The sequence below is a fragment of the Canis lupus genome, chromosome 10 (genome assembly GCF_048164855.1).
Source record: "Canis lupus baileyi chromosome 10, mCanLup2.hap1, whole genome shotgun sequence".
NCBI classification, from domain to species: domain Eukaryota; kingdom Metazoa; phylum Chordata; class Mammalia; order Carnivora; family Canidae; genus Canis; species Canis lupus.
This window is the reverse complement of record NC_132847.1, coordinates 21,429,603-21,446,078: the sequence shown is the minus strand read 5'-3', so window position 1 is coordinate 21,446,078 and position 16,476 is coordinate 21,429,603. Positions and strand designations below refer to the sequence as shown.

At 40.3% G+C, this 16,476-nt stretch overlaps 1 protein-coding gene across 8 annotated transcripts in view; it reads left to right on the top strand.

The window, feature by feature from the left end:
- The window catches only part of ACSL6 (acyl-CoA synthetase long chain family member 6), a 57,910-nt gene extending 42,273 nt beyond the window's left edge, over positions 1–15,637 (top strand). For all 8 annotated transcript variants that reach the window (XM_072840923.1, XM_072840925.1, XM_072840921.1 and 5 more), the window contains 4 exons: positions 2,839–2,982; positions 4,178–4,279; positions 5,364–5,435; positions 15,168–15,637. In XM_072840923.1, the coding sequence (XP_072697024.1) occupies positions 2,839–2,982; positions 4,178–4,279; positions 5,364–5,435; positions 15,168–15,305 (456 nt within the window). In that variant the 3' untranslated portion in view covers positions 15,306–15,637. The remainder of the gene's footprint in view (positions 1–2,838; positions 2,983–4,177; positions 4,280–5,363; positions 5,436–15,167) is intronic.
- The last annotated feature ends 839 nt before the right edge of the window (positions 15,638–16,476 follow it).

Sequence of the window (16,476 nt, the reverse complement as noted above, 5' to 3'; positions counted from 1 at the left end):
TCTGACTCACTTCTGAGGCAAAATTTTCCTCCCTATCTTCCCTGATAATTAGCCATTCAGGAACAACTGCAGAGAGATAGGGAGGTCCTTCCTTATTTTGTCCCCAAAGCATTCTTGTCCATCCTTCTGATAAAGGTGATAGAGATCTTTATGCGGGGACAGAGCTGGAGTGTGAGACCCACTCCCGACCTGACCTGTTTTCCGATAGAGATCTGTCAGTGCTGTGGAATCGAATGGGTGGAGTGCAGGGTACAGGAAGTTCATAGCCCTGGGAGATCTGAGAAAGGCAGGGCCTAGGGACCCAAAGACACTGGCCCCTAACTGAGAGTTGACATTGAGCAGTGGGAAAAGCTTGAAGCCAGCTAGGAGGGTGTCTGAGTTCCTTTGGCTCTGCCAGCAGTTGCTTTGAGTCCTTGTCCAAAGCCTCATACCTCTTTGGGGCTCCGTTTTTACTTTCTTGTAGAGTAAGAGAGTAAGGCTATGTGATATCCTTTGGCTGTGGCTCCCAGCTTTTAACCAGACCGTGTTATTGTGCCTCACTCTGTCACTTGTAAAATGGGGATGATAACACTGATTACCTCTATGGTTGTTTGGAAGAATAAATGAGTTATACCTGTAAAGTGCTTGGCACAATGCCTGGCACACGGGATATGCTTAGATAAAAACTATGACCAGAAAATGGCTCTGTTGCTGGAACCAAGAGCCCCTTGCCTGATGCAGCCCACCCCAGGAACTTCCCTGTGTCTTTGTGAAGTTGCTAAGGTTTAGGGTGGCCATTGTGAAATGTAGAGTTTATTAGGCATGTGAATGATGCTGAACCTTCCAGAGGTCCTATGGACTGGTGAGCTGGTTCACCCCTGCTTGAATCTGTGTCCCTCCTTGAGAAGCCCTCATTCCTGTAGCAGGAATCCCTGGTATATGCCCTAGGCCAGGGACTCTGCTCAGGAAAGAGATACCAATGTGATGTCCAATGTGATGGGCGTAAGTGGAGGGCCACGCTTGCCTGGTGAGAGGCAGAGGAGGACAGGCACCTACAGGAGACTTAGGATGTGAGTCATGTTCCAAAGGGAGAGGAGAGAGTGGGAAGTGTGGTCAGGACAGGAGTAATAGCACATGCTGAGTAGAGAGAAAGAGGTGTGAGGTAGGCTGTTCTCCCTTGAGGCTCCCAGGTGTGGAGGAGGGAGGCGTGCAAGGCAGCAGGCCCTGCAGGCTGGCAGAAGGCAGATTGTCCCCTGAAGCCCAAGCTCAGAGCCCCTCACTGGTGTAGGCCCCTTCCAAGCCTCTGTGCTTCATTTTTCTTAAAGAGGGAGGGCCTCCAAATTGAAAAAGCTTGAAGTTCCATAGAACCTTCAATCTGGTACTAAATCCTGATAACTTGAGTGCAACCAGCCACCTTGCAGGATGTTGGGAGAAGCAAGTAAACTAATTCTTATGGAGATGTAGTGCTGTGCTTACACTAAGAGCCTAAGACAGCAGCAAGTGATCTGTAGGCATCCATTTTTTTTTAACTGATAATTTTTTGAAATAGTATTAGGTTGATTAGGGAAAGATATACACTTCTGATCTAGAAACACCTAATTCAAGTCCTGGTTCCCCTGCCTTCTAGTATGTGGCTTTCTAGGAATTAACCAGATGCTCTAATCCTCATTTTCATCTTCTGTGGAATGGAGGTGATGACACCTAGCTCAGAGGGTACCATGAGGGTCAAAAAGACGCCAGTGTGGGGAAAGTGCCTGAGGTCCAGCCTGGGTTTTGAACAAAGCAGGGCTTATTCATTTTTCTTTTCTGGAGACTTTGCTCTACTTTGGCCAATCACATAGATGGAGAAGGGACAGAGTGTATGCAGAAGCCTGGTCAGGAAGTGGTTTTGATGGTTGAAGGAGGTGGGTGTGGGAGGGTTTTTTGTTTGAGGACAATGAGCTTGACTGCTAGAAGTTCCAGGAGAAGAAAACAGCAAGGTCATCTCCAAGTTTGTGGCTTGTGGGGCTGGGACAGGTGTGAGGAGGCCTGTGATGGGCTTCCTTAGTGGCCTGTTGCATCCTGTAGGGCAAACAATCTGGTTTCTGAAGCATTCTGACTGTTAGGTTCTGAATATGGAATTCAGTGAAGAGGTTTGGCTGGAAGCTTAGGCAGACATGGAAGTGACCAATGAAGAAATAAATGGAGGCTATTTCAAGGAACATTATCAGTGGAGGTGAAGAAAGCGCAACATTCAAGGGTTGAGCCAAAGGAGACACACCAGGTCCCCTGAGAAACTCAAAAAAACTTAAACGGAGTCAGGGAGATGTGTGTGGGGGTGGTTCTAGAGGCCAGGAATACAACCACACACTGCCCAAGGGGTGGCCTGCCTGCCCCAGAGGTCCTGGAGCAGTGAGGACTCCTAATGCCATCTGGTCTGTGAGGTGGGCGTCATTGGGGGCCTCTGCCAAGGTGTGCTGTATGCTGGGGGATGGAGAGGCCACTCTTTGGGAGTGGAGGCAGTAGCTGGCTAGAGAGGCTTAGCATTGTTTAACAGAGTAAATTTGAAGATGGTGGTGAGAAAAGGGACAGCTGGAGTAAGGGCCTGGGTAAGAGGGGAACCAGGACTTCTGAGGAGGAGGACCCCTGTTTCTGGGCATGAGGGTGTCAGCTGTGGGAGCAGGTAAACGCCAAGGAGAGATGACAGTGGGCACTCCAGGTCCAGCAGATCTTCGAGCTGTCAACCTCAGTGCAGGGCGGCCCGCTCCGGCCATGCAGAGGCTAAGAACAGCCTCTGCAGCTGAGGAACAAATCCAGGTGGGGTTTGCCGAGTGGGACAGGGCAGGGGTCTTTTCATGAAGCTGCTGTCTCCCTCCACAGGCAGGAACTCTTAAAATTATCGATCGGAAAAAGCACATATTTAAACTCGCTCAGGGAGAATATATTGCACCCGAGAAGATTGAAAACATCTACATACGGAGTGAGCCCGTGGCACAAGTCTATGTCCATGGGAACAGCCTAAAGGTGAGTGTCCTGTGCTTCAGCCCTTCTGCACATATTGGGCCTGCTGAAAAATCTAGAGTTATTTGGGAATCATTTCCTGAGTATTTGGTATTTGATTGTAGTGGTAAAAATGAATCTCCATTCAGACACCGATATTCTTCTGCATATTAGATCATGAGGGAAAATGCCTTTAGAAGGAGAAATCTTACATGCTTATAGTTTGGTAAATTGCAGTTAGGTAAATAAGTTGCTTAAAGTAGTGATAATGAACATTCTCACTACTTTTAACTTAGGCTGTACCTACTACCAAGAGGGATTTGAGGTAAGATGCTAAAGCAAGATTCAGGGTTTCTGCTATTTGGATTTTGAAACATTTAAATAAACTCTACAGATAAATGGGTACAGTATTCCAAGTAATGGTACTGATGATAACATAGCTTAACATATATATATTATATGTTAAACTAGTAATATTAAGTTAATATGTTAACATAGTTTAGGATTAAATTATTGGAGAGGATTTATATTTATTCTGCTTTCAACATCATTAAGACTTGAAGTCAGCAAGATCACTGTGAATATATTCTGTGCTGTCATTGCACTCATTAAGCAAATATTATTAGATTTTTTAAAAGATATATTTATTTATTCATGAGAGACACAGAGAGGCAGAGACACAGGAAGAGGGAGAAGCGGGCTCCCCGCAGGGAGCCCAGTGTGGGATCCCGGATCCCAGGATCACACCCTGAGCCGGAGGCAGACACTCAACCGCTGAGCCACGTACGCATCCCGTATTAAATTTTTCTTTTAAAAATGCTTTAAAATTTTTAAATAGACTTCTTCATGAATGGGGACCATCTTAATATGCAATTTCAAAATGGTCTGGGAAACCTTGAGAAATATATGTGTTTGGGTTCATTGAGTGTCTTAAAGGTGTACTCATTTAAGATTGACATGAGAACCAAACTTTACTGATTCTTTACTTCCTTAAGCTTACCCTTTATTAATTTTCTTTTATGAAGTTGAGGAAATATACCAGAAAACAGTCAAGAATGTATGCTATATTGATGGAAATGTTTCATAACATAAGCATATACTTATTTTTAGAAAAGGATGGAGTCTGAGAATACCAGGAGATTATTTTTAATGCTGGACCACAAATAACCACTTTAAAAGCTTTTGTCTTGACTGTGTTTTCCTTTGGTTGGGATTGCAGGCCTATTTGGTGGGTATTGTTGTGCCTGACCCTGAGGTCATGCCCACATGGGCCCAGAAGAGAGGAATTGAAGGCTCATACACAGAGCTCTGTGCGAATAAGGTACCTTGGTTACTGGACTTCCTATGATACTGTGTAATGGGAGGGCAGAGACACAGTAAAGCAGTGGAACTTGAACATGTAGGGAAATATATTTTTTTAAGATTTTATTTATTCCTGAGAGACATACAGAGAGAGGCAGAGACATAGGCAGAAGGAGAAGCAGGTTCCCTATGGGGACCCAGATACAGAACTGAATCCCAGGGCCCTGGGATCACACCCTGAGCTGAAGGCAGACGCCCAACTGCTAAGCCACCCAGGCATACCTGTAGGGAAATTTCTAACGTTATTTTATAATGGTAGAAATCCTGAACTAGAGATTTGTCTTTTTGTTATTGTTGTTGAAGGAATGCAGATATCTCCTTAGGAATTTTGATGAACTATTGAATCACAGAAAGTTTGTCCAGCCCTGCTATCCTACAGCTTGCTATAGAGTCCAGAGAGGGTGGTGGCATACCCAAGGCCACACGGCTGACACCAGTTGGTTAACAGCAGTGTCAGGTGTGAGTATAGGCCTTCTGACACATCGATCTCACTCTTTCCAAATATGAGGTGGCTTTTATATATACTGGACTTAAATAGTCATGGAATTGAAAAAAATAACTCAATTCTTCCTACTTAGAGCTTTAGCCACTCACATCTGCCTGAAACTTTTCAGGCAGGTGTAGGTTCCTTTGGAACAGATCTCTGCAGTCTGGCTCAACATCACCTTCTCCAGGCACATGGTTCATTTTTCAGCAGCATCCATGGACCCTAGCTCCTCTGGGGGTGACAGGGTCCCTGGGACTCTAACCAGAGTCCCAAATATAGTGTTAGTGTTAGGCTGACCAGAAAGCCACTTTAAAAAGTAAAATAGTCCCTTAGCCTGTTCATGGTCACTCCTTTGGCCATTCCTGGCACACACTTACCTAATGAGAGGTGGTGACAGTGTGCTGCCAGGGAGTGTCAGCCCCAGTGAGGGGAGTGGGGGTTGGGGTGGATGTTGGCACAACCACCAGTTGTACTTTGCTCAAAACTCACTGTTTTCTCTACTTCCATTTTGAAATGTGTTTTTGCCTTGTAATTTTTCCTATATGGTTCAATTCAGGAGCTGAAAAAAGCCATTTTGGAAGATATGGTGAGGTTAGGAAAAGAGAGCGGACTCCATTCATTTGAACAGGTAACTATTACTTTCCCCATACTTGTTACAACCCCTTGTGAGTGACAAAAATTAAACTCACCCATGGTGACCCTGACCTAGATTCTCCACCCTCCATGCTGCGGCCAGCGGACAGCCTGTGTACTGACAGACCCCTGAAGGCCTGTTCCAAGCTGACTTTGCAGCAGCCTGCCTGTATCCTGAACTAAAATAGGTCGTATGTTGAGTGAGACTGTGTTGTCCTCGTAATCACAGACGTTCATAAAGCTGAAATACTACCCTAGCTGTCACAAGCAGAGTATGTACACAAGCTGCCTGCAATACTCAAGACTAGTGTCCTCTCTTATTTTTATTTTTATGGGAACTGTCTTCTTGGCTGCAGCAGGCAAGCTTACTTGCTAGGACATCGGAAAGATCGTGCTCCTTGGGCCAGTGATCTGTCAGCCCAGCATGTCTACCACAAAGAGGAGGAAACACAGAATGTATTATATGACACAGCAAGCAGTTCTCTAAGGCTTTTTGTCTTTTCAAGTTTGGGGTTCCTACTGTAATTGAGTTCATAAGCACACTTGGTCCTACCTACCTACACCATTTATATGTCCTCTTTAGTCAAAAACTCAAAAAAAGAAAAATTCTTCAAGTAGAGAAATAATAACACTCTGATTTTCTAAAATTTCTAGCCTGTCTTTAACTTAATGGCTTTTAATAAAATTGTGTTTCTCCAGTAGGGTTCCCAAATATAGTGTTAGTGTTAGGGATCTACAGGGTTTCTGAGAATTTTAAATTTTGTATGTTCACTTTGATGATAACCTAAAAACATTTTAAAACCAGTTTCAAATTTAAACTCTTAAAGCATTTGCAATTAAAAACCATTTCCACAGATTCAGACTTTAATTTCTTAAGTTTCAAACTGATGAAATCTAAACATAGTTTCAGAATTGTTTTCTTTTGAGATCATATTTTGAGATTATATTTTGAGATATATTTTGAGATTATATTAATCTAGTTTGAGAAGCACTGCTTTACCCTTATCTGTCAGCATTTACAGCACAGAAGGCTTGGATGAACAAAATCTTCATCATAAAAAAATTATAAAATCAGAGGCATTCAAGCAAATTATATTTATCTTTCTGAATGAAAGGTCATTCCTGGCATAATAATTCAAATTTCTAGGGCAGCCCCGGTGGCACAGAGGTTTAGCGCCACCTGCAGCCCGGGGCGTGATCTGGAGACCCTGGATCGAGTCCCACGTCAGGCTCTCTGCATGGAGCCTGCTTCTCTCTCTGCCTGTGTCTCTGCCTCTCTCTCTCTCTGCATCTCTATGAATAAATAAATAAAATCTTTAAAAAAAAAAATTCAAATTTCTAAATTTGCCAGGACTGACTTCATTGTCCTTCCATTAAGGGGAGCTGTGTGACTGGATCATATGATGATGATGTAGACCCAGTGGTCCAAGACATTTGTTCTGGGCCTGCGTGTTCCTCTGAATGGGGAGCCATCAGGGCACTAAGTGCATTGCTTAAGCCTATTAGTTCCAGCCAATACCTTGTGATTCCCAGGGGTGGCACGCCTCCTGCTGGGTTCGGGAGGCATGACCTGCCCCAGAACCTGGAAAATCTTCACATTTAGATTCTTCTTCATGGAAAAGACCATCAACTCATAAGATTACTCTGAAAGGGGGCCTTTGGTAAAGTTTCAGGTGTTAACCAGTGCTCAGATTAGACCTTGACTGAGTGGAGAGGTGTTCTTGTCTTCCCATACCCCTTAAGCAGTTTCTGCGCTAATAATCTGCCCTCACCATGGTAACCTGAAATATAGGGAAGCCATGCAGGTATCCCAAAGGACTGAGTTGTTGTTGTTTTTTAAAGATTTAAATTATTTATTTGAGAGAGAGAGAGAGAGAGTGCACACAGGCAGGGGGAGCAGCAGGCAGAGGGAGAGGGAGCAGCAGGTTCCCACTGAGCAGGGAGCCCCATGCCTTGAGATGGGTGTGCTCCCGGTTGTGTTCCAAAGATCAACATAGATTATTTGAATTAATCTACAATCCATTGTCAGCCTGTCCTTTTCTCTTTTCCTGAAAAATGAGCCATTAGTTAAGGTTTAACACTAATTTTCTGAAAACCATGCAAACACAAATAGATAATCTAAGCCTGAGGCTTAAACCATTCACCAGAAGCTTTAGGAGTTCAGGTTTACTGGTCAGGGTTGAATCTGAATTAACATTTAAATTAGTCTTCAAAAAATTAATATAATTTAATGTCCATTAACCAATCATTGTTAATTTATAGAGATCTTTGAAAGGTAAATTTGAATGAGTAGATAGGAAACATTTAAAATAACTCTATCAATAATTAAAATACGTAAGTACCTGGGAAGTTTTTGAGCATACTTAGCCATGATTTAACCATTTTCTTGATATTTATATAAGCTTTATTAGTTTGTATAGACAATACAAAGTGAATTTTGACACTTGATAGATTATTTAAATTCTGATGCAAAACTCTCAGTAAAAATGTTATTGTGTTTCTGTCACTGAAATGAATACTTACCTAACCAGTTTGCCTTAAAATCAGAAAGGGGAAAAAAAAAATTGAGCATTTCCCTAATTCAAGTGTTGTTGTTTTTTTTTTTTTTACTTTACCTCTAATGTCCTAATTATTCTTTCTGTGTTTATTATCTTCAAGCAATTGTGTTTCATTCAGTAGTACCATTGAAATTTAAAATATTATGTTTCTTCAAAATTATGAAGAGTTTTGTGCTTTAATGAGTTGGCATAAAAAAAAAAAAAAAAATAATGAGTTGGCATAAATTGACACTTTTGAAGTATTTTACTCCAACACAATATTTAAATGTTACAGTATTTCTAAACAAACAAACAAACAAACAAAAAAAACCCTGGAATCACTTTTCCATGATAAGAGTATAGTTTCAGAAAGGAAGCTAACATTTAACATTTCCTTCTTTCCTTAACAGAAAGTTTGGTTATGGGAGCACCTGTGTGGCTCAGTCAGTTGAGCAGCTGACTCTTGGTTTTGGCTCAGATCATGATCTCAGGGTCCTGGGATCAAGCCTTGAGCTCAGCAGGAATCTGCTTGGGAACTCTCTCCCTTTCTCTTTGCCCCTCCCCCCACTCACGTGTGTGCACATGCACATCCTCTCTCTCAAATAAATGGATAAATCATTAAAACTTTTTTTTTTTTTTTGCCCATTTCAAATTGGGAAATGAGTTTCACATTGTGTTAGATGTATAGAGAGAAGATTCTCATTCCTTTTTTCTTTTTTTTTTCACAAATTGACAGTTTGCTTTTATTAGAAAATACGTAAAGAAATGAAAATTGGTTTTAATATTGGTTTACTTTTTTAAAAAAACTGTAAGTTTGGGACCCACAGTTAAGGTCGGTATTAAAGAACTGGTTTGATTCATTTTCCCCCCACTTACTGACTAGATTTTTAGCCACTCAGGCTGTATCTATAGGTATTTTCCTGGAAGAATTCAAACAGACCCAGAGCTGTAGGTCAGACTGGAGCAGGGACTGGCAGCCTGGCAGCAGAGCCACTCTAATGCACTCACTAAGAGTGTTAAAGATAAGCTGGGTGCCAAATGCCTTGGCTTCCTGTAAAGTTGTATTTAGGGATTGATACTCCCTCTCCTCAAACTGAGACTATTTTGTAGTGAGCCACGCCAAATGCAAATGCCCCAGTCAGCCTTTAGGCTTGCTGTGAAATCTACCCCTTGGTTCAGTCCCTTATTCCTAAAATCAGGGCATTTTCTTTTATTGTCTACTAAGCATCTAAATAGCATTACATAGCTCTCCCTATGAGATTTATCTTCCCTGTTGTTTATTGTCTGTAGCTTCTAAATTTTCAGAGGTGCTCACCCTAAGTCCCTATACTGAACATATATCTCATCCCAGTTACAGTGTTCTGCACCAGCTGTGAGGTGCTCAGATGAGTTGAAACCCAGGCTGCACAGATACCGCAGATATTATATATCTTGGCATTTGCTCCTCCTTTTAAAATTATATTGTTTTATTCATTTACAAAAGAAGGTTGGTGAGATCATTTGCACTTACCCAAAGTCTTTACATGATACCATTTCTATCAGAAGAGAATTTAAAAAAAAAGTTAAGGAAACTACGATAATAAACATGAGTTAGTTACTAAGTTAATTCACAGTATCTAAGATTAAGTTTGATTCAGATTGTGTTCATATTTTCTTCAAGCTAATTAGTTTTGTTGTCACGTGGTGATTTCCAAATTTCTTTAAGCAGCACAACTTAGATGGTGTCTTATCTGAAAAGTCCAGCTCATGCAAACATCAGAGCACTGCTGTGCCAGTCGGATAGGGACTTGAACCAGAGCTTCTATTCCCCCTCCCAACCCAACCACCTCACTTCATCCCTCCTCCTCCACTCCACCTCTGCTTCTCCCCAACTTCATCCCATCCCCACCTATCTACATCCACCTCCACCACCACACCACCCCTAGCAGAACCCCTACTTCTCAGTGTACTGTGTCTGTGAATGTCTCCCTTGGGACCAGTTTCCAGTGAGTTTTGTTTAAATAGAATGGTTTGTGTTTAATAAGAACAAATTAGGAAAGAAAGAATATTTCAGAGGGTCCAAAAAAGGGCAGTCCTATTCCTTACCAAATCCTTGCTTCTTTGAATATCAAGAACACTGAATTTTCAAACAAAACATTTTTTTACAAGAAACTTAACTAATTTTGAAACATTTGACAGTACCTCTTTTTAGCCAAGAGCCTCAGATTTCCAGCTATTTATATTGGATATCCAAGTAGAAATCTTGTGTGTGAAGTAAAGTTGAGGCAGCTACCTATCATGCTAGCTCTAGTTTTAGCCTAACATTCCCTCCTCAACTCTCCCTTACACACTCAAATCCCTTAAAGTGTTGTTCTTTTAAAGTGAGTCCTTCATCTGAACAAAATCTAAGAATCAGAGTGAACCTGATTTATTAATGTTGTGCTCATTTGAAAACTTTCACATTTTTAAATTACAAGCATGGGTTTAAAAATGCCAGAAGTTGTGAGAATTTTTCTTTAAGGATTTTTAGGAAATTGATAGTATAGCTGTTTTAGGAGTCTTCCTTGTATATTGAGTTTTCTATCTGAATAATGCAGTTTTCTCAGCAAAGAATTCTTTGCCATCTCAAAAGGCCCACCTCCCAGGACACAGGACTGTTAACATCAGAGATTTTGAAAACAATCATGGACATACTCAACATTTTGCAACTATTTGCATACACTGAATTTTTTTCTTTTTTCTTTTTTTTATTGTGGTAATATACACATAAGATTTAACAGCTTACCCGTTTTAAGTGTACAAGTCTAGTACTATTAGATATATTTGTAATGTACAGTCATCACTACCATCCATCTCCATAACTCTTCTCATCTTGTAAAACCGAAACTACCTGTTAAACAATAATTCCCAATTTTTCCCACACTACCCTAGCCTCTGGCAACCACCATTTTACTTTCTGTCTCTATGACTTTGATTATTCTAAGTACTTCATATAAGTGGAATCATACCATATTTATCTTTTTGTGACTGGCTTATTTCACTTAGCATAATTTTGTAGCACATATCAGAACTTCCTTCCTTTTTAGAGCAAATAATATTCCACTGTATGCCTATAACCACATTTTGCTTATCTATCTGTCAGGGAACATTTGGATTGCTTCCATGTTTTAGCTACTATGAATAATGCTGCTATGGATATGGATGTACCAGTAGCTTTTCCATATCTTGCTTTCAATTCTTTTGGGTATATACCCAGGAGTGGAATTGCTGGGTCATGTGGTAATTCTATTTTCTATTTTTTGAGCAACTTCCATATTGTTTTCCACAGTGACCACACCATTTTATATTCCCATCAACGGTGTGCAAAGGTTCAAATTTCTCCACATCTGTTACTTTCTGTTTTTTTGGATAATAGCTATCCTAAGGGTATTGAGGTGGTACATAAATTGATTTTTGAAATAAGTCATTTCCTGATTGTGCCCACCGATTTTATGAACAGTTCTTTTTTTTTTTTTTAAGATTTAATTTATTTATTCATGAGAGACAGAGAGAGAGGCAGAGACATAGAGGGAGAAGCAGGCTTCTCGCTAGGAGCCTGATGAGGGACTCAATCCCTGGACCTGGGATCACGCCCTGAGCTGCAGGCAGAAGCTCAACCCCTGAGCCACCCCCATCCCTAAGGAACAGTTCTTATATGACAGTAGCATCTAACAGAGTGACCTCTCATTTTTGTTCTCCTGGCTTTTGTAACCCACACTCCAATTCCTTTCTACTCATCATGTCGCTCCTCTGTCTCAAGCCCAGGCTGCTGCTCTGTCCTACATACTGATAACTGATATCCAGTATCCAAAAACCACTTGGTTGTCTCAGAAGCATTCCAGACTTTAACACAAATACTTGATCTTCCCTCCTCCAAAGAATTATCTCGTTCCTCCAGTTTTTCTTCTCAAGCAGAAACCTAGAGTCATTATTATTTCTCTTTCTTTACCACTTACCCAAGCAAATTGCAAGTCCTGTCCTTTCTCTCCTCAAAATCTGTTTTTATCTCCACAGCCAACTTTTATAGCCCAGGTCACTCTTATTCTTGCCTTTTGGCTGGTCTTACAGTTTCCACTTTTACCTCACTTCAGTCCACCATTAGCACAATAGTTTTTCTAAAGAGCCATTCTTTCTCTCACTCCTTAAAACTGTTGAAAGAATCATGTCCAAACTCCCTTCTTTGGTGTATTAACCTTTATAACTTGGCCCTAGTGTATCTCTCCAGCCCGATTGTCTTCTTCTTCTCCACCTGTATCATTTGCTTCAGCCTACACATGGAATGCCCCAAATGTGCTTTGGCACCTGTAGCTTCTACCTAGAGCACCCTACTTTCCTTGGGCTACATAGCAACCACTCCTTTTTCCCCTTGCTATCTTCATTGGGCTAAAGCTGACTTATCCTTCAGAGTCAACTCAGGCATCTCTTTTCAATGAACCCTCCCCAAGTCTGGGTTGGGTGCTATATCAGAAATGCATTCAGCTCTAACAGAAAAGCCACAATGTCTTAAACACTTGGGTGTGTTTTTGTATTTTTTCTCACATAAGAGTGATGATAGGTGGTCCAAGGAAGGTGCAGGTCCTCAGAGACCTAGGCTCTACCTGTCTTTCCACTCTCCTTTCTTGGTATGTTGACTTATCATAGGGTGGCTTCTACAGCTTTAGACATTGTCCATATTTAAGGAAGGAAAAAAGGAGAGTGGTGGAGATGGCTATGGCTGAACCTTTTATTAGGAAAGCAAAAAGTTTCCTTTCTCACTAGCCAAAAATAGATCTCATGGCTGTCCCCTAGATGCCAGGGTGGCTGGGAAATTAGGGAAGGTGATTGTCATGGTTGACTTAGATGCTTTTGGCCCCAAACAAAATTAGAGTTTCATTAGCATGGAAAAAGTCAAGATTGGGTATTGGCAGAGCAACCGATTCTGCCTGAGAAAGGTGGCCTTCTCTGTGCTTGTCCCTATAGTAGCAATATCATACTGTCACCACAATGTCATATAGCAGTATTTATCATTAGATTATAAATTCATGTGGTTAGTAACTGTGTCTTATTATTCTTTTATCCCTAATGCCTGACACATACCTAATACAAAGGAGTTGCTCAATAAATGTCAATTACAGAAAACAACAAATGAACGTATATGTGTATTTAACATATATGTTTTGAATTAATTTTCTAAATGTCTATGACAGTCGACCATTGAACAACACAAGTTTGAACTGGAGGGGTCCACTTAGATGTGGCTTTTTTTTCTTCCAATAAATATAGTATAGTACTGTAAATGTGTTTTCTCTTCCTTATGTTTTTTTTCTTTTTTTCTTATGATTTTCTTTCTAACATTTTCTTTTCTTTAGCTTACCTCATTGTAAGAATATGGTGTATAATATGTGTAACATATAAAATATGTGTTAACCAACCATTTATGTCATCGATAAAGCTTCCAATCAGTATAGGCTATTAATAGTTAGGTTTTGGGGGGTCAAAAGTTAAACATGAATTTTCATTTGTGCAGGGGGTCAGCTACCCTAACCCCATTGTTGTTCAAGGGTCAGCGGTACAAACCTAGGGAGCACTTAGGATTTGGTACACTTCTTGCTGGGCTTCTCTTCCACAAGATTCTGAGAGGTTTGTTGTTTCAGTTTCAAAATTTCATTTTGGACTTTGAATAACATGCATGTAAGGACAAATGACATGAATGTTTAGCAAATGGTATTTGTAGTCCCATTGTGTGTCTGTGCTTCAGGTCCATGACAATTTTATTTTTTAGAACTGTGATAAAAAATTTTTATTAGAAAGTCTACCACAGCAATTCATAACCCTATTTGCTATCTAATGATTTGGGTCTATTATCTTAATAAGAATCACTTAATTTAGACCCAGCTATCAGTCAGGACACAATTTCTTGGAAGCAGTATCATTCAAGGATTAAGCTCAAGCCCAGATCACAAAATTATCATGGAACTGTCAGTGACCCTTGATGGAACATTACGTGGTACAAGTCTACCCAGGCCCTCCTAGTTAGTTCACCTGTCTCTGGCCCTAATTCAGCATTGCAAAGGGACTTTGCACAAGGAGGCCTAGGATCTGTCTCATAGGAATAGAAAGTATGCAACTCTAAACCTAATCCCTCCATGCATGCCTCCTCCCAGTAGATATGATAAAATGCCATGGCAGGACTTTTTTTTTTTTTTTTTTTTAAGTATAGACTCATCATGTCCCCCCAAGACTTTATATTCGTCCTGTGAATTGCATCACCCCTCATGTATCCATCCAGATCAGAAATCCGGGAGTCCTGGAGGCTGCTTTCCTCTTTACTACCTCTTGCCCACTGAATGGTTCTTCGAGCTGCTTGCTTGTGTCTGTCTCTGTCACTGCTCTAAGCATAGTTAGGTCCTTATCTTGTCTCCCATGGATTGACTAGATCCCTCAGATTGGTTTCCCTGTTTCTTACCTTCATGTTCTCAAAAACCATTTTCACATTTCTCTTGGAGAGGTCTTTCTAAAATGTATATTCAGCCATATCAGTGCCATCTCTAAAAACCTTTAGTGCCTTCCTACTGACTCTAGCACGAAGTTGGGGCTCCTCTATAAACTGTCATATTACCCACTTCAGCTGTATCTCTTACCCCCTTTTCCTCCTACTTCATATAGCTACATCCAGAAACCACTTAGATTTCCTTTCTCACTCCCATAGCTTTGTTGTTGGGGTTGCTTCTGCCTAGAATGCCCTCCACCACCCACCTTGCCTCCTTTGCTGGTTAACTCTCACTCATTCTTTAACATTCATCTACTTTGGGAAGGCTTCCCTGACCACTCCTCCTTCGCCCCCACTGGTGCGTTTGGCACCTGTCACTCTGTGCCTGCCCTGCTGGATGCCAGTGTGCACCCATTAAGGGCAAGGACACTCATGATTCTTCTTTGTGTCCTCAGCCTGGCACAGAATAAGCAGCCAGTTCATTTCTGTTGACTGGCTAAATGAAGAAATAGGAAGGGAAAGAGGTGGCTTGCAGATGTGTTAAATAGGTTGAAATGTTATTAACATAATTTTGACTTTTTAAATGAGCATAGTGTTTTTGTATCAATATATCTATTCTTGTATGCCTGTTTACTTTTATCATGTGTGCTATAAATGCTATGTTATATTCCTGATAAAGACATATTCTGCATTTGGTTTTTAGGTTAAAGCCATTCACATCCACTCTGACATGTTCTCAGTTCAGAATGGCTTGCTGACACCAACACTAAAGGCTAAGAGACCTGAGCTGAGAGAGTACTTCAAAAAACAAATAGAAGAGCTTTACTCAATCTCCATGTGAAGTTCAAGGAAAGTTCTTCTCAGTATAATGGACTGTGTAGCAATATTATAGTTACTCTTGAAAGTAATGAATCAGAATGATGCAGCCGAAAATGAATAAGCACGTGACCTTATGATTGAGCCTTTTTCCTGTCCCAAGAGGTCTTTAACAATATTTTCTCTATCATCACTGAGTACACTTTATTTTTATTAAAATGATATTGTAACAAGCTGCTAAAAATATCACAAATGGCAATGTAAAAATCAAGACTTTTCTCAAGGACTGTGTACCACTAAAAGTAATATATTCTCAATGTTCACAGAACTCCTATTAAACATAAAGGAAAAATATAACTGATATATTGTACTTAATTATTTGTGGAATAGTAACCAGATACAGCAACTATCTAGGCAATGTGGACTACCTCATTCAATAACTGTCAGAATCACAGTTAAATCAGACTTAAAAAATTAAAACCATGTGTACACAATCATGCTAAAACGAGACATAATGAATGCACATTCTACATAACTTCAGATTCCTTATACATGACAATTCTTACTGGTGTAAACAAGTTTTCCGTCTCATTTATACTTTTATTCATGAAAAATGCAAAGTCAGATATTCTTGAAACAAATGTCTTATTTACAATAACATTTTACAGTGATCTTTCAATACATTTTTTCATTTATTAAGCTCATTAAAATATTCAGGAACTACCCAGAAAAAAAAAAGTATGACTTCAAGGATACTATGTGTATATCCATGGACTTCTTACACATGAATTCTAAAAGATGTCTGTCGACTGTACAATGAATAGACCTTTGGGGAAGACTTGGGAAAAGAAACCCAGAAGTATTTCTCAGGATAGGCAGCAATTAATGTACCTATGTTCCTTGCTGGGTTCTTCAGGCCTTCCATTCTCAATATGTCCATGCCAGGCCTGGAAAACCCAATATGGCTATAGTCCTGAACAATGGGAAGAGGCGATGTTATTTCCAAAGAAAATAGTTTTTCAACAACTTAATTTTGAAGAACCTCTTCAAAATACCCTTAGAAAACTTAAGTTCATCATAGATAGATAAATATCTCATAGTGTATAATTCCATTCATAAAATCTTTAAATGGCTTCTAAGCTTAACCATGGAAACCTCCTTTCTTGCATTATGTATTTCGATACTTCTTGCACCTG